Source organism: Phaseolus vulgaris, chromosome 11 (assembly GCF_000499845.2).
Source record: "Phaseolus vulgaris cultivar G19833 chromosome 11, P. vulgaris v2.0, whole genome shotgun sequence".
Classification (NCBI taxonomy): Eukaryota; Viridiplantae; Streptophyta; class Magnoliopsida; order Fabales; family Fabaceae; genus Phaseolus; species Phaseolus vulgaris.
In genome coordinates, this window is record NC_023749.2 from 44,767,193 (window position 1) to 44,788,658 (window position 21,466).

A 21,466-nucleotide genomic window follows, 5' to 3' on the forward strand; every position below is an offset into this window, starting at 1 on the left:
GCAAGATATTTGTGAACAGAAAATATATATTTTATTTCACTGCTATTTTTCAAATAAGAATACAATCTCTCTAAATAGTCTTACAATAGACTTCTCAAATTCTACCTTCTCTCTCATAAAATCTATACTATAATTTAAATTTAAATCATAGTATAAATGACATTCAAAACTAGAATTAAAGATAATAATTATTGGTTATTCAGATGCTAAAATAAAACTGATGACGGCTGAAAGTTTTGAGTTTAATGCTAACAAATTCCCCCTTAAACTCAAACCTTTCATATTATTCATTCAGATTGTTGCTTTTCTGATTGTCATCGCTCACACTGCCTCCAATATTTTTCTTCACTGCATCAATCCGTGCAGAATTTTGAATTGAATTACTTTTAATTTTCCACACAAAATCTTCTCCACTTTCACCCTTTGAATTAAAAGGATTTAAGAAAGACTTTGACTTCAATGAGCTTCGAAGATAATGATTATACCATATTTCCCTTTCAGATGATGTCTCAACACCATTCCATTTATGGTCTTCTCCTAAGTCAAAACCATTATTTTCAAGTAAAACACATGAACCAAAAGGGGCTTTTAATTTGAATTGTAATTCATTCACCTTTTCTTTTTGTGCCAAAAGCAACAAATGGAGTTCTTCAACTTGATTGACTCTACTTTCCTTGTCTTTCTCCATATCAACATATTTTTCTTCCAATTTTGTAAACCTTTTTTTCCAGGTTATTAAATTTTGCTTCAACACTCTCCGATAATTTTCCCATACTGAGAATATTATTCTTCAAGTCAGGTACATAAATTTTTGTGACATTTTCTTTGGATTTAAAGGCAATGTGCTCCTCCTCCATTGGATTGAGAGCAAAACTTTTTCCCTTCATTTCAACTTTAAACAAATCTCTGCCATCAACATCTTTGATTAAACAATGTTTATTTTCAAACATCACCTTATAGCCTTTTTTCAACAATTGACCAACACTCAGATTTTGATCAATCTCTGGCACAAAAAGAACATCTGTAATGATTTTTATACCTTTATAGCTTGTGATAGCTATTGTGCCTTTTCCTTTTACTGCAAGGTGTTCACCATTTCCAATCCTCACCCTTTTAATATCAGTAGTTCTCAATTCCTTGAAGAGTTCCTTGTCATGTGTCATGTGGTTGGTGCAGCCACTGTCAATTAACCAAGATGCACTTGAAATATTGCTGCAAAAACCAATTGCAACGAAAAGTACATCCTCCTCCTCATTTGCAATTTGAGCATCTACATCTTCTTACTCACTTTGGTTTCTACAAATGATTGCTTCATGCCCAAGTTGATTGCACTTGTTGCACTTAGCATCAGGTCTTCTCCAACACTTAAACGGTGGATGACCTAACTTGTTGCAATGCTTACAAGGAGGATAATTTCTACCTTTGTTTCTCCAACCACCTTCATGTTTGACTAGTAAGGCTCCTTCTATTGCTCCATCTTGTCTCATGGCTCTCCTTTGTTCTTGTGCTTGTAAATCATTTAAGAGCTCTGCAAGAGAAATCTTTGATAGGTTCTTTGTGTTCTCCAGGGTTGTTATGGTGGCTTCAAACCTCTCTGGAACTGTTACAAGCAGTTTTTCCACAATTCTTGAATCTTTGAACACAGATCCAAGCAACCTCACTTTGTTGGCAATGCTTAGAAGTCTGTCCGAGTACTCTTTTACGGATTTCGACTCCTTCATTCTCTGCAATTCAAACTCTCAATTAGATTCAGAGTTTGCATTCCACGAATCCTCTAATCACCTTCATATTCTGCCTTGAGGTAATCCCAGATTTCTTTTGCTAACTTCAAGGACATTATCCTTGTGAATACCATAGGAGATACAGATGCAAATAAACATGCTTTTGCCTTTGATTTCTTTATCTTTTTTTCCTTCTGTGATTTTATTTGTGCCACCGTAGGGTTTTCTGGAAGGGACTGAATTTCATAGTCCTCTTCTACAGCTTCCCATAAATCCAATGCTTCTAGGTAGGTCTCCATACGAACAACCCACATTTGATAATTGTCTCCATCAAAGACAGGTGGTGCCATTGCTGAAAAATTTGATCCTCCTTCCATTGGTGCACTCTACTAACCTCACAGATCCCTCAAGAAAATAGTTCTGATACCAATTGTTGGTGTTGAGGGAATAAAACAGAGCAAGATATTTGTGAACAGAAAATATATATTTTATTTCACTGCTATTTTTCAAATAAGAATACAATCTCTCTAAATAGTCTTACAATAGACTTCTCAAATTCTACCTTCTCTCTCATAAAACCTATACTATAATTTACATTTAAATCATAGTATAAATGACATTCAAAACTAGAATTAAAGATAATAATTATTGGCTATTCAGATGCTAAAATAAAACTGATGACGGCTGAAGGCTTTGAGTTTAATGTTAACAGGGGTCAATAGGTGGGGCCCACCCACACATCCCTGAGGTGGAATACCATGCCAGCAAGCCTCAGAGCCATCACTGTTGGCTAATGAAACAGTGCTTGAAGGCAATGAATTTGGAGAAGATGGATGATTGGTATGGGGAAAGTTTGCAAAATTGAAGACGCAGATCACAGGGGGGATTGTTTGATGATCCAATTGCACCTGCTGCTGCGACTGCTGCTGCTTTCTCCTTTTCCTCTTCTTCAAGTCTAATATTTTCAAGTTGTGCCACACCAAGTCCCCTCTGTGGCACCTTTTTTGGCTTTTGCTTTTTGCAAGGTCTGCCAGCACCACCACCATCGTTCTTACTCTTAGAGCTTTCATCATCTTCACTCATTGTTGTTATATTTCAAGCACCACGCAAACACTATAGCAATGCTATAAGTATCTCCAAGGCAAATAAAACCAAGTTCAGAATAAAACAAGGTGTCAGAGTGTCACCAGCACCCCAGTGGTTTTATGCAAACCTTGAATGCTCCTGTGAGTAAATGTAGAAGAAAAAGAGAGAGAAAGTAGATTCAATAGGGTGTAAAGACATAAAGTATCTGAAAGATTTCGGATTTTTCTAAAATCTAGATTTGTTTGACACAAACATGTATCATCATCATATCCTATATGGATACAAAAATCAAAACTCAAAATAGCCTAAACAAGAAAAATGGAATGCATATTCAAAACAAAAACCAAGCAAATGTGTGGCAACTAAATATTATATTCACAAACAACACACTCCTCAGTAGTTTAAAATCTGATTCAAAAGATTTCAGGGATCTCTACTATGATTTGCGTTTACCAAAAAAATCACACGCCCTGTTTATTAAATGTGTTTATCTAAATTACACTGAAAGAAAGATCATAGCTTCACACCTAAAGCAATCAGATGGTTCAGATACATACACATGTATCAATAATTTTTCTTTTTTTCTTTCTCTCTAAATCATCATGAACTCTAAAAGTATCTAGGAGCCACTTAGGGAAGACAGTGTCATCTTAGGTTGTTGTTTGTTTCATATATATCATGGGATGACCACAATACCTTTGTTGTCTTTTATAACTTTCTGGTCTCAAATGTGTGGGTCCCACTTATGGTTTTTACTACCCACCAAAGAGCCTTCATAGTAACTCATGGAAGAAGCGAAGGAAATGGATAATTGTGCAGTAAGGAGTATTTATGGATAGTAGTTGTAACAACGTGTTTTTTTTTAAACCAACAGAACCCTTGCCCCCTATCACGCACCATTCTTTTTCTTTCTTCTTTCTCCCTCCATCTCTCCCTTCTATTTTTCTCTTAATTTCTCATCTATTTTAGAATAGGATCATACCACGCTGTAGCTGAGGAGTTAAGGAACAATTCTACCCGATCAGATTTTCAAACAGAGTAAGTTCATTTTTACTCTAAATATCCTTTGTTCTCTATTTTTTCTTAGGATTTAGTCATCAATCTTGGTGGGTTGAATTGAGAAGTTTAATCCTCTCAACTTATTCTATTATATACTGAATTTTTGTTCTCTTTGGATAATTTGCATTAGGCCAGTAAATCTTGAAACTTATCCAGACTGTGGGGAATAAAATTCTAGAAGTTTCTTGGAAAGCAAGCAATTAAGATAAGGGAAGCTAAATTTAATTTTTAATAGCATCCTAGGATAGAAGATTTGAATGCGGAAGGGACGTGGTCCCAATATTCAATTTCTCTTGCAGGGATGTTGTGTGTTTATATATTGTGTTGTTTGTTTATATATTATTTAAATTTGTAAAAATATTAGATTTTGATGGTTTAATATTTAAGTGTTGTTTTTTTTTATGTTAATTGCACTTTTGAATGTTATGGATCATGTTTGTAATGATATTGGATGGTGAAATGGTGTGGAATTGAATTCATACATTTGGGATAATGTATGGATTGATGTTTGTTGTGTATTAAGTATTGATGTCTATGTGGTAACAAAGATCTCTGAGCTTCACTGATGATCTAAGTCACATAGACTAAGATATCAGGTGGTGAGAAGCTGATGGAGGAGTTCATGCACACCGTGACATATGAGATGCATGGCTTGGGTTGTATTGAACTTACCCTGATCCTTTCTATTGGATTCGCTGGTAATCGTTGGATCATGTGTTAGTCTCTAGTAGGACTTACTTAATACGGGTCTTCTGGAAGATGTTGTTTCTTGAATATTCTGGATGTGTAGATCCATGTGAGATCTATGTGATTGTTTTATTGTTGAGATTCGAAGAAAATTGAATAATTTGAGAAATTGATCATGTAATTTGGTTTTCTCTTTGGATTTAAGTATGTATATTATAAAATTCTATTTTCACTAGCTTACCCTTGCTTTTCTTGTTGTGTTTGAACTGCGATGATTGTACTATGTACACGAGCAAATGACCATACAGGTGCAGGAGAGCCTTAGAGGTTTCAGAGTTTTATTTTGAGCTATGGATATGTAAATATTTGTATTTCTATAAATCCTAATCATGTATTAGGAATGTTTTGAAAAACTCCAAGTTTGTATAGAAACTGGTAGAACTTTTATTGTAATAGTTATATGTATATTATGGGTGTTACATTTAATGGTATCAGATCAGTTCATCCTTAGGATAACCTGAGGGTAGTGGGTTTATTTTGTTTCTCCTACGTGTAGATTTTTTTTTAAGTCTAGCCTCAAGACTTTGTTAAAAGTTTCTAATAAGATGTTTGACAAAGTTGTTTTTCTTGAAATCTTGTTTGTGTTCGAGTCAAGTTAATTGTTATGAATAAAGATGAAAGTATTAAGAATGAAAAGAATCTTGATAGAGTGGTGAGGGTGCACACTCATGACTAGACCAAGATTATTTTCTATCTTAATTCTAAGTAACTAGAGTACATTTTAGAGATAAGTTTTGATTGGTTTTTACCTGTTTTGTATGATTAATTCCTTAAAGTTAATTTGTCATAAAGATGTAGTTAGAAATTTATAGTAATTTCTAATCCATTTCTTTATGTGCTTAGAAAATGGCACGTAGACCACCTACTCCACCTCCACTAGTAGATATGCCCAACTTAGCTCGGGAAATAGAGATGATGGCAACAACCTTGCAACAACAAAGTGCTACTATGGCACAACAGCATCAGACCGCCCTTCATCAATTAGAAACAACTAGATTAGCAGCAGAAGCATCTCAGCTTCATCAACAACCCCATACCTTTAGTTTGGAGGATTTTATAAAACATAATCCACCTAGATTTAATGGCAAGGTAAATTGAGATGGAGCAGACCAGTGGGTGAAAGACATAGAAAGAATCTTTGAAGCTACTCAATGCCCTGAAGAGAGAAAGTTATCCTATGCCATTTATGTACTAACCGAAGAAGCTGAATTCTGGTGGATAGACATGAAGCAAATGATGAAAGACAAAGGAGAAGATGCCAGTTGGGAGAACTTCAAAGTAAGATTCCTAGAGGAGTATTTTCCTGATAGTGTCAGGTATGCAAAAGATATTGAATTCATGCAGCTGGAACAAGGAAATCTTTCAGTCATTGAATATGCTACTAGGTTCAAACACCTAGCTAGATTTTATACCCAGACCATGACTGAGGCTTGGAGATGTAGAAAATTTGAGTTTGGGTTGAAGCAAGAACTTAAAGAAGTGGTGATTCCTATGTCCATTAGAGATTTCCCTGCTCTACTGGAGAAAGCAAAAGTAGTGGAGAGTTTGATAAATAGTAGCAGACTTGCTAAGCCTCAAGTGGGAGGACCTTTTAAAAGCATGCTTAAATATGAAGATAAAAAGAAACCTTATTTCAGACCTCAATCTTATAGGAGTGGAAGACCCAGTTCTCAATCACCACCTAGTTTCAAATGTTTTAGATACGGTGGGTCACATGTTGTTAGATTTGCCCTCATTCAGTGTCAAATGTGACATGTGATAGATGTCACAAGTATGGTCATGCAACAAAAGACTGTCGTGTCCAATTGGGAGCTCCAAATTCTGGTAGAGTGCAGCAAATACAACAAAATAGTAATAAAAAACCCAAAACTGATGGCAGAGTTTTTGCTATTAGTGGAGCTAAAGCTTCATAGTCTGATAGCCTTGTTAGGGGTATTTGTTCTATCCTTGCAACACAGTTATCTGTATTGTTTGATTCTGGGGAAACCCATTCTTTTATATCTTTTGATTTTGCTAAGAAACTTAAGTTGCCAGCCCGAGAATTAGAATTTGAGTTGGTGGTATCTACACCAACAAAAGGTATTATAGTAACTTCTTCCATGTGTGCTGAGTGTCCAGTAATTATAGATGGGCAGAGATACAAGATCAACATGATTTGTATACCTCTAAAAGATTTGGAGGTTATATTGGGAATGGATTGGTTGTCTACTAATCATATCCTTATAGATTGTGGTCGGGAGAAGTTAATTTTCCCTACATTAGAATGAATGCAGGTTATCTCAACTCATCAGTTTGAGAGAGAGATACAAGAAGGTGCATAATGTTTTATGCTCTTGGCTTGTTCTATAGTTATTGAAAAAGTACAAAAAGATATGTTTGTAGTTCAGGAGTTTATAGATGTATTTCCTGATGAGATTCCTGGACTTCCACCTAAAAGAGAGATAGAGTTTGCAATAGACTTGATTCCTGGAGCAAGCCCTGTGTCAATTTCTCCATACCGAATGGCACCATCTGAGTTAGCTGAATTGAAGAAACAACTAGAAGACTTATTAGAGAAGCAATTCATTCGACCTAGTGTTTCTCCATGGGGAGCTCTAGTGCTATTATTGAAGAAGAAGGATGGTTCGCCACGTCTATGCATAAATTATAGACAATTAAACAAGTTAACAATAAAGAATAAATATCCTCTTCCTAGAATTGATGACCTGATGGATCAGTTGCATGGGACAGTTGTCTTTTCTAAGATAGATGTGTGCTCAGATTATCACCAAATTTTAGTGAAAGCAGAAGATGTTCAGAAGACTGCTTTTAGATCAAGGTATGGTCACTATGAATTTCTGGTTATGCCATTTGGTGTGACCAATGCTCCAGCTATCTTCATGGATTATATGAATCGGATATTCAGACCTTTTCTTGATAAGTTTGTGGTAGTGTTCATAGATGATATCTTGATCTATTCTCGTACAAGGGAAGAACATGCAGAACATCTTAGAACCGTCCTGAACATTTTGAGAGAAAAACAGTTATATGCTAAAGTTTCAAAATGTGACTTCTAGATCTCATAAATACAATTTTTAGGACATGTCATCTCTGCACAGGGAATATCAGTAGAAGGCTTTTCTAAAATAGTGGCTCCTTTGACCCAATTGACTAGAAAGGATCATCCTTTTGCATGGACTGAACAATGTGAGAGAAGCTTTGAAGAGTTGAAAAGAAGGTTGACTAATGCTCCTGTATTGAAAATCTCTTATACCAATCAGTCTTTTGAAGTTTTCTGTGATGCTTCCTATCAGGGATTGGGTTGTGTTCTGATGCAGAATAAGAAAGTTGTTGCCTACGCTTCTCGTCAGTTAAAGGTGCATGAAAGAAATTATCTAACTCATGATCTAGAATTGGCAGCAGTTGTCTTTGCTTTAAAATTATGGAGACATTTTCTTTATGGAGTTAGTTTTGATGTGTTTAGTGATCATAAAAGCTTGAGGTATTTGTTTGATCAGAATGAGCTTAATATGAGGCAAAGGAGGCGAATCGAAATTTTAAAGGACTATGATTTCCAGCTAATATACCATCCTGGGAAGGCAAATGTTGTTGTAAATGCGTTGAGTCGTAAAAAAATACAAATGTCGTTGTTTATGATTAGAGAGCTAGCATTGATTGAAGATTTCAGGAGTATGAATTTGGAGGTTTCGATGTCTTCAAATTGCATTAGTTGTAATATACTTGTTATAACTAATGAATTTCTAGAGAATGTGAAGGAGAAGCAGTTGGAAGATTCAAAATTGAAGAACTTCATGGGTTTATTAAATACTGACAAAGCTAAAGACTTCTCTTTAGGAGTGAATGGTATTTTGAGATTCAAAAATAGAATATGCATACCAGAGGATAATAAACTAAAGCAAACAGTGGTATCTGAAGGTCATAAAAGCAAACTTAGTTTACATCCAAGAATGACCAAAATGTATCAAGATCTCAAGAAGTCTTATTGGTGGCATGGCATGAAGAATGATGTAGCTAAGTTTGTAGTTGCTTGCTTGAATTGTCAGAAATAAAAAATTGAACATCAACGACCTGGAGGCATGTTAACTCAATTAGACATTCCAGTGTGGAAGTGGGACAATATCTTAATGGATTTTGTTACCCACTTACCATGTACTTTGAGGAAGCATGACTCTGTTTGGGTCATAGTGGACAGGTTGACAAAGACGACACACTTCCTACCTATAGACTTGAGAATCTCTAAGCGGAAGTCGGCCCAGGTTTACATCGATGAAATAGTCATATTGCATGGTGTACCCTCCAGCATAGTTTCAAATAGAGATCCCAGATTCAGCTCTAGATTCTGGCAAACACTTCAAGAAGCCTTGGGGACTAAACTCAAACTTAGTTCAGCATATCATCCTCAGACTGATGGACAATCAAAGAGAACTATCCAGCCCTTAGAGGATTTGCTTATGACTTGCGTGTTAGATCATTTGGGCAGTTGGGATGAAATTCTACCTTTGGTGGAGTTCACTTACAATAACAGTTACCAAGCAAGCATAGGAATGGCTCCTTTCGAGGCATTGTACGAAAGAAAGTGCAGGACACCTTTGTGCTAGTTTCAGGATGGTGAGAGTGTGTTAATTGGACCAAAATTAATACAAGAAACCAATGAGAAAATCAAAATGATTCAAGAAAGATTGAAAACATCTCTCAACAGGCAAAAATCTTATGCAGATCAAAGAAGAAGACCTTTAGAATTCTCTGCGGGTGAGCATGTCTTTTTGAGAGTTACACCGTTCACTGGTGTAGGAAGAGCACTCAAATCCAAGAAATTGACTCCTAAGTTCATAGGACCTTATCAAATTCTCAGGAGAATAGGCCATGTGGCTTATGAAATTGCTTTGCCTCTTCCTTTAGCTAACATTCACAATATTTTCCATGTATCCTAGCTAAGAAAGTATGTACTTGATCCTAGCCACATTCTAGAGTCTGATTCCATCCAGGTGAAAGAAAATCTGTCATTTGAAGTGAAGTCAATCAGAATTTTAGATTTACAAGTGAAACAACTTCGTGGAAGAAGTATTCCCATGGTGAAAGTATTGTGGGATCTCATATCTAGAGACTCCACTTGGGAAATTGAAGAGGAGATATGAGCATCATACCCTAATCTCTATATTGGTAAGTTCATTTTCGAGGACGAAAATTTTTGTAGTTGGAGATAATGTAACAACGTGTTTTTTTAAAATACCAACAGAACCCTTGCCCCCTGTCACGCACCATTCTTTTTCTTTCTTCTTTCTCCCTCCATCTCTCCCTTCTATCTTCTCTCTTAATTTCTCACTCCATACCTCATCTATTTTAGAATTTGATCATACCACGTAGCTGAGGAGTTAAGGAACATTTCAACCCGATCAAATTTTCAAACAAAGTAAGTTCATTTTTACTCTAAATATCCCTTGTTCTCTGTTTTTCCTTAGGATGTAGTCATCAATCTTGGTAGGGGTCAGTTGAGAAGTTTAATCCTCTCAACTTATTCTATTATATACTGAATTTTTGTTCTCTTTGGATAATTTGCATTAGGCCAGTAAATCTTGAAGCTTATCCAGACTGTGGGGAATAAAATTCTAGAAGTTTCTAAGAAAGCAAGCAATTAAGGTAAGGGAAGCTAAATTTAATTTTTAATAGCACCCTAGGATAGAAGATCTGAATGCGGAAGGGACGTGGTCCCAATATTCAATTTCTCTTGCAGGGATGTTGTGTGTTTATATATTGTGTTGTTTGTTTATATATTATTTAAATTTGTAAAAATATTAGATTTTGATGGTTTAATATTTAAGTGTTGTTTTTTTATGTTAATTACACTTTTGAATGTTGTGGATCGTGTTTGGAATGATACTGGATGATGAAATGGTGTGGAATTGAATTCATACATTTGAGATAATGTATGGACTGCTGTTTGTTGTGTATTAAGTATTGATGCCTATGTGGTAACAGAGATCTCCGAGCTTCACTGATGATCTAAGTCACATAGACTAAGACATCAGGTGGTGAGAAGCTAACGGGGGAGTTCATGCACACCGTGACATATGAGATGCACGACTTGGGTTGTATTGAACTTACCCTGATCCTTTTTGTTGGATTCGCTGGTAATCTTTGGATCAGGTGTTAGTCTCTGGTAGGACTTACTTAATATGGGTCTTCCGGAACACGTTGTTTGTTGAATATTTTGAATGTGTAGATCCATGTGAGATCTATGTGATTGTTTTATTGTTGAGATTTGAAGAAAATTGAATAATTTGAGAAATTGATCATGTAATTTGGTTTTCTCTTTTGATTTAAGTGTCTATATTATAAAATTCTATTTTCACTAGCTTACCCTCTCTTGTTGTGTTTGAACTGCGATGACTGTCGATGTACATGAGTAGATGACCATACAGGTGCAGGAGAGTCTTAAAGGTTTTAGAGTTTTATTTTGAGCTATGAATATGTAAATATTTGTATTTCTATAAATCCTAATAATGTATTAAGAATATTTTTAAAAACTCCAAGTTTGTATAAAAACTGGTAGAACTTTTATTATAATAGTTACATGTAAATTATGGGGTGTTACAGTAGTAGTAACGAGTGTCATTAATAAAAGCAAAAATGTCAATAAAAAATATTGTTAGAATAAAAATTTAAGAATTTTTCATGACTGTTTAATTCTTTTATTAATTGAATATTTAATAAGATAAATTAAAGAGTCCCTGATTTTTTTTTAATATAACAGCACTTTATTTTATTTATTCTTATTCTAAAAAGTGACAAACGTATTAAGAAATGTCTAGGAAAATACTTACAGAATATTTAATATATTTTCTCATGGTCATAAGCGCATTCAATATATTTTAGTAAATGTTTTAATTATTTGAAGGTTATTTGTTAATGAATATTTTAAACACATTATTAAATAAAAAATATTTAATATATTAAATACTTTTAATTGTTTTAATAATTTGAGTTAAACGTTATTTTATGTTTCCATTAAAATAAATATATTTTTTATTTTGTTTCTTCATAATACAAGACAATATACCTAATATTATTTTATTTAAAATGATGATTGAATAATTTCTTTTTTTTTTTGTATTTCTTTACTCATACTAATCATACTAAGTATTTTCAAAATGTGAAACTATTTTTATGTATTTTATAACGAATATTTAAAAAAAAACACTTTGAACTCCTCTTTAGCAGTTTTTTGTAACAGTCAAGAGCACATATATATATATATACATATATATATATTAAAAATGTTTTCTTAGTAATGAAAATAATAAAAAAAAATGTCAAATAATTTTATATTGAACACAATAAAATAATATTTTTTTAAGATAATTTAAAATATTTATTCATTCCTAATAAATAATATGAAAGACATTAACACATTTTAAGGTTAAGTATGTTTTTTTTATGTATTATAATATGATATTGATTTTCATCTCTAGTTTAAACTTTAGACCATCCGAGTAATACCTATAGGATGAAAATGATTAGAATGAGTCATTCTGTATGTGAAATGATTGTTAATTTTTTTTAAGATTTGTTGTTGTTTTGATTGCACACTATGTTCACTATAACTATTTCATTTTAGGATGTAGAAGAACTTATTCTAATTAATTATTTTTATTTATAAACACCTGAAAGGTATAAAGTTTGGACCAGAAATGAAAAACAATTTCATATTATAGTCCAGATACGGAAAAACATAATTAATCTATCATTTTATAAAAAGTTAGTAAAAAAAAGTTATTTTTTAACTCTATATATTTTTTAAAAAAATAACATTAATAGTGTTGATTATATAAAGAATAATGGATAATTACACACAAAAAAAAATGTAGGTGATTTGTAATGTGTTATGATGTTAGTAAATATCCATGCATTTAACTTTAATATTTTGATAATTTCTGTTTTTTATCTTTTTGATAATTTCAAAAAATAATTGAAGGTAAAATAAAAATATAAGATGTCTACATAAAGGAGAAAATCCCATTTATATATATATATATTTTATAGATACAATAAATTAATACTATATTTCAAAAAAAATTTCAAGTTTTTAATACATGTCTAGTTTCTCATTTAGTTTATTAATGTTTAACGATAATATATTACTCTTAAAAAATATTAATTGGATATATTACCATCACAAATAAGATTTTTATATAAAAGTACATTTAATAAAAAAAAGAGTCAAATCCTAATATAGCTGAAGAAATAAATAGCATTTTCTCTATATTTTAAAATAATAAATATTTTGAATCAAGAACGCATGAAATTAATATATAATTAAAGAGTAATGTTGTTTTTTCTCAAAATATTTTTAATACATTATAAATAAAATATTAAATGAAAAGATAAATTCAATTAATGCAAGAAACTATAAAACTATTAAATAGTAACATTAAGTATTTTTAATTACTTTATAATTTATTTAATACTTTAATTACTAATAGCAAAAGTATTAAATGAAAAGATAAATACATTTAATTTTTTGAAAATATTTAATTGTTTGAATATTAAAAAAATATTGAATATTTTCTTCATTTAATAAGTATAGAAGAATTAGAAGGAATATTTAAAATTATTTATCACTAAATTATCCATTTAATAATGAGCTGAATTTATTTTTGTGTACTAATAACAAGTATTTAATAAATTGTGTTACTTCTAGAATGTGCTATGCAACCTTCTTTTAATTTGACCTTTGTTAATTGAATTTATTTTCTTATTATATTGAATACGAAATAAATATTGTAAAAAAAATTAATGTTTGTTTTAAAAGTAATGTAAAGTGTGTGTATGACACACAGTAAATAAATCTAAAATTGCATTACTTACATTATTAAAAAATATTTCACCAACATTTTTGAAAGAATTGTAAACAACTTATGTTCCTTAAACGGCTAAATGGGTTTCAATTTTTAGTAATTCCTGAAATAAAGAATATGAATACTTGTACATATAGTCAAAGTTTCTCAAGGTATAAACTACTGTTTCTTGTGTATAAATCCATGATTAAAAATTCATAAAAAAAATTCCTTCATCCAAAATTTAATAATTTTAGTATTAAAATAATTTATATATATTGATTGATTATTCTAGATATTAGTAAAATACTATTTTTTAAGAATAACTAATAATTATTTGTAGAAATTAGCACAGAGACTAATAATATTTTAATAAACTAAGTTAGTAAAAAAAATATTATTTTAAGGTAATTTCCTTTATTAATTATAGAAAAAAACCCTGAAAGTATATTTAATATTTTACATTATATGTCAACTTATTTGCTTTCAATTAACTACTTAATAAGATATATTATTTGGTGTATTAACGGAATGTAATCTATTGGTTGTATCCAGAAAAGAAATTCGTAGTTGTTAACATTTTGAATTCTAATAAATATTTCTTCAACCTTAAGGACTGTTTCTTTTGGGTAAATAATTATTTATTTTATGATTTTATTTTAATTTAAAACAACAAAATTAAATTCAGTAATTTATCTTATTTTTAGTTTTATTTATTTATTCAAGTCATTTTGTTTTAAATAAGTTAAAGAACATTTTCTATTAATTTAAAATTAATATAATTAATAAATTTAGCATAATTATTTGCCACTACAAAATAATTTCCTTTTAAATTTTATAAATGTATGAATAAAATATTGACAATTTTACTAACAATTCATTATTAGTTTGAGTGATTTTAATTTCATTTTGTTATGGTTTCAATTCTTATGTATAGGATTTTGTAGTTAAGGTGTTAGTGTTTTTTTCTATATAGGTTTTGTTTTGCCCCCTCCTCATGATCTTCTATCTTGTTTTTTTCTATATTGGATTTGTTCAGTGATGCTTATAACATAGTCTTCTATTAAAAAAATAATTTGGCTTTTTTGAAAAAAGTTTTGAATTTCAATGTTTAAAAAAAAATAAAAAATTAAACCATTACAATAATAGAAAACATAAGTATATTGGTGTTATTGTGGATAAATAAAAACCAAGTTAAGAAGGATTCACAGTTTAGAACCAAGTTAAGTAATGATACTTGACATAAGTTCCACTTGATACCTAAAAAATTATTATTTTATTATAATATAATATTTTATTAAAAAAAAAAAGTTGTAAAGTAATTGTTTTTTTACTGCAGTGAGAAGTGAGAAGACTAAGCACAATTTGTGCAAAAGTATGAATAACATAAAACAACTAAGCATGCGATTTTATTTTATTCAATGTCCAAAATTCACCTTCTTCTAATGTAAAAGGAAGCATACATGTTAGTTGAATCAGCAACATGTTTGGTAGAGTAATTTTGGAGTAGTTTTCATTTTAAAAATTGTCTTTGCAAAAGAAATTCAAGTCTTACTTTCATGAAAACTTGATTTCAAAGAAAATATAAATGTACCAACATATTTTTAAGAGTAATTAAACACACTATGAAAAGTTTATGGTCTAAACTGGCTCATACATAAATCCAAACACAACAAATGTTAACAAAGGAAAAAAATAACAAACATAACAAATGTTAACAAAAATCTCCAAAGGCAGCACTGCCACCAAGATTAAGCCTAATAACAACATAGTCATTAAAGAAAGAAATTAATCAGCACCTATGTTTTGTTTTCCACTCTTGCTTCTCAAGGCTAGTGATTTCTAGTCCCTTTGAAGCACTACATACCAACTCAAAACTAAATTCAAGATGACCAAACAAGTCCCACGGCTCTAAGAGTGACGCCACAAGAAATGTGCAGAAGATGTTCAAAGCTTCAAACTGAGATCCAGATTAGCACTTCTTCCCACCATATTACAATTTTGAAACCTATCTGATTGCTGATGTCCAATTAGTGCTGCATTTGATGATGGAGGGATGAAATTATACCAATGTTGTTGTTGTTGATTAAATTGTTTGTACCCTGATGGGGGAGGAACTTGATTCTTTATGATTCCCTTTGATTAAAAACAATGGAAGTTAAGAACGAACAATAAAATTAGAAAATGGTTACTGAGTTTTACCAAATCTGACAAACATATATATACCAGGTTGTGAAATGGTTGGAAAGCTGAAGTAGACTTGAAATTTGAGCATGGAATAGGAGGAGCTAGTCTCAGAAAATCTCCACCAAAATTATTATTCTCTTTCTTCTTTTTCTTTGAGTTCAGGTCTGAGTTGGATGGTTCAAGGGAAGGAATTTCCCTGCAAATGAAAATTGATTAAGCACAATTTGTAACTACAAAGAAATTATTAACTCAAAAGATCAAAAGTTGAACCAACCTTATAGTTGAATTGCTAAAATCCAAATTGAATTCTCTTCCACGACGACATGAAATTGTTTCACTTACTTTCATAGGAGAAGGAAAAGATAAAGATTTAAAATTGGAAGACGATAAAGGTGGGTTTTCAAGAGAGAAGGAGCTTGGTCTTTTAATCCCTGTCATCTGCACCAACATCACTGTATTAAGATTCTACAATGTCATCTATTCCAAATTTTATAAACAAAATCCAAGGAAAATAATCCGATCACAAACATTGAATTCATCAAAAATATCAATATAAAAATTAAAAGAAAGGATATATATGAACAATTAAATGAAAAGATGTGTTCAGATACATGAACAAAATTCATGTGAAACACTATCTTGAAAAAATTCAATGGTTGGAAGAGTTGAAATTGTGAATACCCTCTCCTCCTGCCTCTTAGAAACATAGCATCCACTGTAGTTTTGGTTTGAAGGGATCTCTATTAGAGGATTAGGCACATTTGTTGATGAAGTCCCTGAGGAGGCACTCACCTGAAAAATCAAAACCAAATCTGTGTTATTCCACAGGAAGAGAATGGTGTAAAAGATGGAAACCATTATGAAAATTGAAGAGAGAGAGATTAAACTTTAAAACATCTTACCATTGATGAAGAAGGATGATGATGTTGTTGTTGTTGGGTTCTTTGCACCCAATTGAATGATGGGCTAATAGGGTTGGACTCAGAAGGCAAAGTTGATGCAAGAGTCAATTTAGGGTCCATCCTTAAGTTCTTGTTCTCATTTTCAAAATTATGGGGGGTCCACAGGTGGGGCCCACCCACACGCCCTTGAGGTGGAACACCATGCAAACAAGCCTCAGAGCCACCACTGTTTGCTAATGAAACAGTGCTTGAAGGCAATGAATTTGGAGAAGATGGATGATTGGTGTGGGGAAAGTTTGCAAATTGAAGACGCAGATCACAGGGGGAATTGTTTGATGATCCAATTGCACTTGTTGCTGCGGCTGCTGCTGCTTTCTCCTTTTCCTCTTCTTCAAGTCTAATTTTTTCAAGTTGTGCCACACCAAGTCCCCTCTGTGGCACCTTCTTTGGCTTTGGCTTTTTGCAAGGTCTACCAGCACCTTTTCTACTGCCACCAGCACCAGCACCATCGTTCTTACTCTTAGAGCTTTCATCATCTTCACCCATTGCTGCTATATTTCAAGCACCACACACGCACTATAGCAATGGTCCAAGTAACTCCAAGGCAAATAAAACCAAGTTCAGAATAAAACAAGGTGTCAGTGTCACCACCACCCCAGTGGTTTTATGCAAACCTTGAATGGTCCTGTGAGCAAATGTAGAAGAAAAAGAGAGAAAAAGTAGAGTCAATAGGGTGGTAAAGACATAAAGTATCTGAAAGATTTCGGATTTTTCTAAAATCTAGATTTGTTTGACATAGACATGCATCATCATCATATCTTATATAGATACAAAAATCGAAACTCAAAATAGCCTAAACAAGAAAAATGGAATGCATATTCAAAACAAAAACCAAGCAAATGTATGGCAACTAAATATTATATTCGCCAACAACACACTCCTCAGTGGTTTAAAATCTGATTCAAAAGATTTCAGTGATCTCTACTATAATTTGCATATACCAGAAAAATCACACACCCTTTTTATTAAATGTGTTTGTCTAAATTACACTGAAAGAAAGATCATAGATTCACACCTCACTCAATCATATGGTTCAGATAGATATACCTGTATCAGTAATTTTTCTTTTTTTCTTTCTCTCTAAATCATTATGAACTCTAAAACTATCTAGGAGCCACTTTGGGAAGAGAGTGTCATCTTAGGTTGTTGTTTGTTTCATATATATCATGGGAGGACCACAATACCTTTGTTGTCTTTTATAACTTTCTTGTCTCAAATGTGTGAGTCCCACTTATGGTTTTTACTACCCACCAAAGAGCCTTCATAGTAACTCATGGAAGAAGCAAAGGAAATGGACAATTGTGCAGTAAGGAGTATTTATGGATAGTAGTAATGAGTGTCATTAATAAAAGTAAAAAAGTCAATAAAAAATATTGTTAGAGCAAAAATTTAAGAATTTTTCATGACTGTTTATTTCTTTTATTAATTGTATATGTGAATTATTTAATAGGATAAAATTAAACAGTCCCTATTTTTTTTTAATATAACAGCACTTTATTTTATTTATTCTTATTCTAAAAAGTGACAAACGTATTAAGAAATGTTTAGAAAAATACTAATTACAGAATATTTAATATATTTTCTCATGGTCATAAGCGCATTCAATATATTATAGTAAATATTTAAACTATTTGAAGGTTATTTGTTAATGAATATTTTAAACACATTACTAAATAAGAAATATTTAATATATTAAATACTTTTAATTGTTTTAATAATTTATGTTAAACGTTATTTTATGTTTTCATTAAAATAAATATATTTTTATTTTTTTTCTTCATAATGCCCAAGACAATACTTAATATTATTTTATTTAAAATGATGATTGAATAATTTCATTGTTTTTTTGTATTTCTTTCCTCATACTCAGTATTTTCAAAATGTGAAACTATTTTTATGTATTTTATAAGGAATATTTAAATAAAAAACACTTTCTAACAGTCAAGAGCACTTTTATTTATTTGTGTATATATATATATTAAAAATGGTTTTCTAATCTTCGTTTAGTAATGAAAATAAATAAAAGAATAATATAAAATAATTTTATATCGAACACAATAAAATAATATTTTTTTAAGATAATTTAAAATATTTATTCATTCCTAATAAATAATATGAAAGAAATTAACTCATTTTAAGGTTAAATATGTTTTTTTTATGTATTATAATACGATATTGATTTTCATCTCTAGTTCAAACTTTTGACCATCCAGGTAATACCTATATGATGAAAATGATTAGAATGAGTCATTCTGTATGTGAAATGCTTGTTAGTTTTTTTTTAAGATTTGTTGTTGTTTTGATTGCACACTATGTCCACTATAATTATTTCATTTTAGGGTTAAATATGTTTTTTGTGCATGTATTATAATACCAAATTGATATTCATCTCTAGTTCAAACTTTAAACCATCCAGATAATACATTTAGTATGAAAATGATTAGAATAAGTCTTTCTGTATGTGAAATGATTGTTAGTTTTTTCAATATTTGTTGTTGTTTTTATTGCAGAATATGTCCACTATAATTATTTCCAATAAGTTGATGAGGTGAAAATTCAAATTAAATCAATTCCACATGTAGAAGAACTTATTCTAATTATTTTCATCTATAAACACTTGCATGGTATAAAGTTTGGACCAGAAATGAAAAACAATTATAATATATTATAATCTTGGGACGGAAAAACATAATTAACCCTTCATTTTATAAAAAGTTAGTAAAAAAGAGTTATTTTTTAACTCTATATATTTTTAAAAAAAAACATTAATAGTGTTGGTTATATAAAGAATAATGGATAATTACACACACAAAATTGTAGGCGATTTGTAATGTGTTATGATGTGTTAGTAGGGATGGCAAAGCGGGCTAGCCCGCCCCCCGCTTGGCCCGCAAAGATGCGGGACGGGTTGGCCCGCCCCGCAAAGTTATTGCGGGCTAGAATTCCCAACCCGTCCCGCATAAGAGCTGGCCCGCGGATTTGCGGGCCAACCCGCATTCTTTTTTTTTATAATTAAATATTTATTTTTTTTACATTTTGTTATTAAAAAATTGTCAAATTAATCCTATATATTTGTTATTATCCAACCTAATTTTTTTTTCTTCCTTTTCAAATATAGTCAAACATCAAAACATTAAGCATTAAGATAAATATCAAATATCACTATTCTTCCACTTCCAAAACATTAAAAATACCTAATTCCAAAACATTAAACATAAACATTAATTCAAAAACATTAAACATAAACATTATTGACATTCTTCCATTTCAATAACATTGGATGCCACCTTAGAATAACTTTCATCCATTCTTTCATAATTATAATCTTCCCCATCATCTGCATATATTAAAACAATGACAATTAATTAATTCATTTTTCATAAAAATAATACAATAAAAATAAGATAACTTTTGACTCAATTGAAGGCTTGGTCATGGGTAACTTCTAAAATTGCTTCTCCTTTTCTCACTGGTGTCTTGCTCCTTTATCCTGTTTGAAATCGATTTAATTAACATGACCCAGTTTAGGGTGATAGGTATCTCTATTTCGATGGTTGTTGGTTTTTGTGGGATGTTGGGTTGGTGGATAAGAGTTGTTGTTCTTTTTACCCCTTGTTATGGTTGCAGTGAGTTTGTATTGGGTTTGTTTTGAGTTTTTACAGGTTTGTACGGGTTTTTTTAGTGGTAGATTTTTTTGTACGTGGCCATGCTGCTACTAAGTGCCAATTTTTTTTCTTGCGGGTTAGCGGGCCAGCCCGCCCCGCCCCGCTACTGGCCCGCGCGGGTTGCGAATTGCGGGCTAATGCGGGGCGGGCTAATGTGGGTTAGCGGGTTGAAAAGGTCATCCCGCCCTGCGTTTTTTACCAGCGGGCCGCGGGCCAGCCCGCACGGCCCGCCTCGCTTTACCATCCCTATGTGTTAGTAAATATCCATGCATTTAACTTTAATATTTTGATAATTTCTGTTTTTTATCTTTTTCTTTAATTTCAAAAAATAATTGAAGGTAAAATAAAAATATAAGACGTCTACATAAAGGAGAAAATCGCATTTATATATATTGGTATGGTTACAATAAATTAATACTATATTTCAAAAACAATTTTTTAATACATGTCTAGTTTCTCATTTAGTTTATTAATGTTTAACGATAATATATTACTCTTAAAAAAATATTAATTGGATATATTACTATCGCAAATAAGATTTTTATATAAAAGTACATTTAATAAAAAAAAGAGAGTCAAATCCTAATATAGCTGAAGAAATAAATAGCATTTTCTCTATATTTTAAAATAATAAATATTTTGAATCAAGAACGCATGAAATTAATATATAATTAAAGAGTAATTTTGTTTTTTCTCAAAATATTTTTAATACATTATAAATAAAATATTAAATGAAAAGATAAATTCAATTAATGCAAGAAACTATAAAACTATTAAATAGTAACATTAAGTATTTTTAATTACTTTATAATTTATTTAATACTTTAATTACTAATAGCAAAAGTATTAAATGAAAAGATAAATACATTTAATTTTTTGAAAATATTTAATGGTTTGAATATTAAAAAAACATTGAATATTTTATTCATTTAATAAGTATAGAAGAATTAGAAGGAATATTTAAAATTATTTATCACTAAATTATCCATTTAATAATGGGCAGAAATTATTTTTGTGTACTCATAACAAGTATTTAATAAATTGTGTTATTTCTAGAATGTGCTATGCAACCTTCTTTTGATTTGACCTTTGTTAATTGAATTTATTTTCTTATTATATTGAATACGAAATAAAGATTGTAAAAAAATTAATGTTTGTTTTAAAAGTAATGTAAAGTGTGTGTATGACACAGAGTAAATAAATCT

At 31.0% G+C, this 21,466-nt stretch overlaps 1 protein-coding gene across 1 annotated transcript; it reads right to left on the minus strand.

The window, feature by feature from the left end:
- Positions 1–15,086: 15,086 nt before the first annotated feature.
- LOC137824634 (uncharacterized) lies at positions 15,087–17,309 on the minus strand. The gene is made up of 5 exons (XM_068630303.1): positions 16,537–17,309; positions 16,316–16,426; positions 15,909–16,072; positions 15,674–15,830; positions 15,087–15,583 (listed from the first exon to the last, which is right to left on the minus strand). Exons 1-5 carry the CDS (start codon positions 17,080–17,082, stop codon positions 15,395–15,397), a joined length of 1,167 nt encoding a protein of 388 aa, XP_068486404.1. The 5' UTR covers positions 17,083–17,309; the 3' UTR covers positions 15,087–15,394.
- Between the last annotated feature and the right edge of the window lie 4,157 nt (positions 17,310–21,466).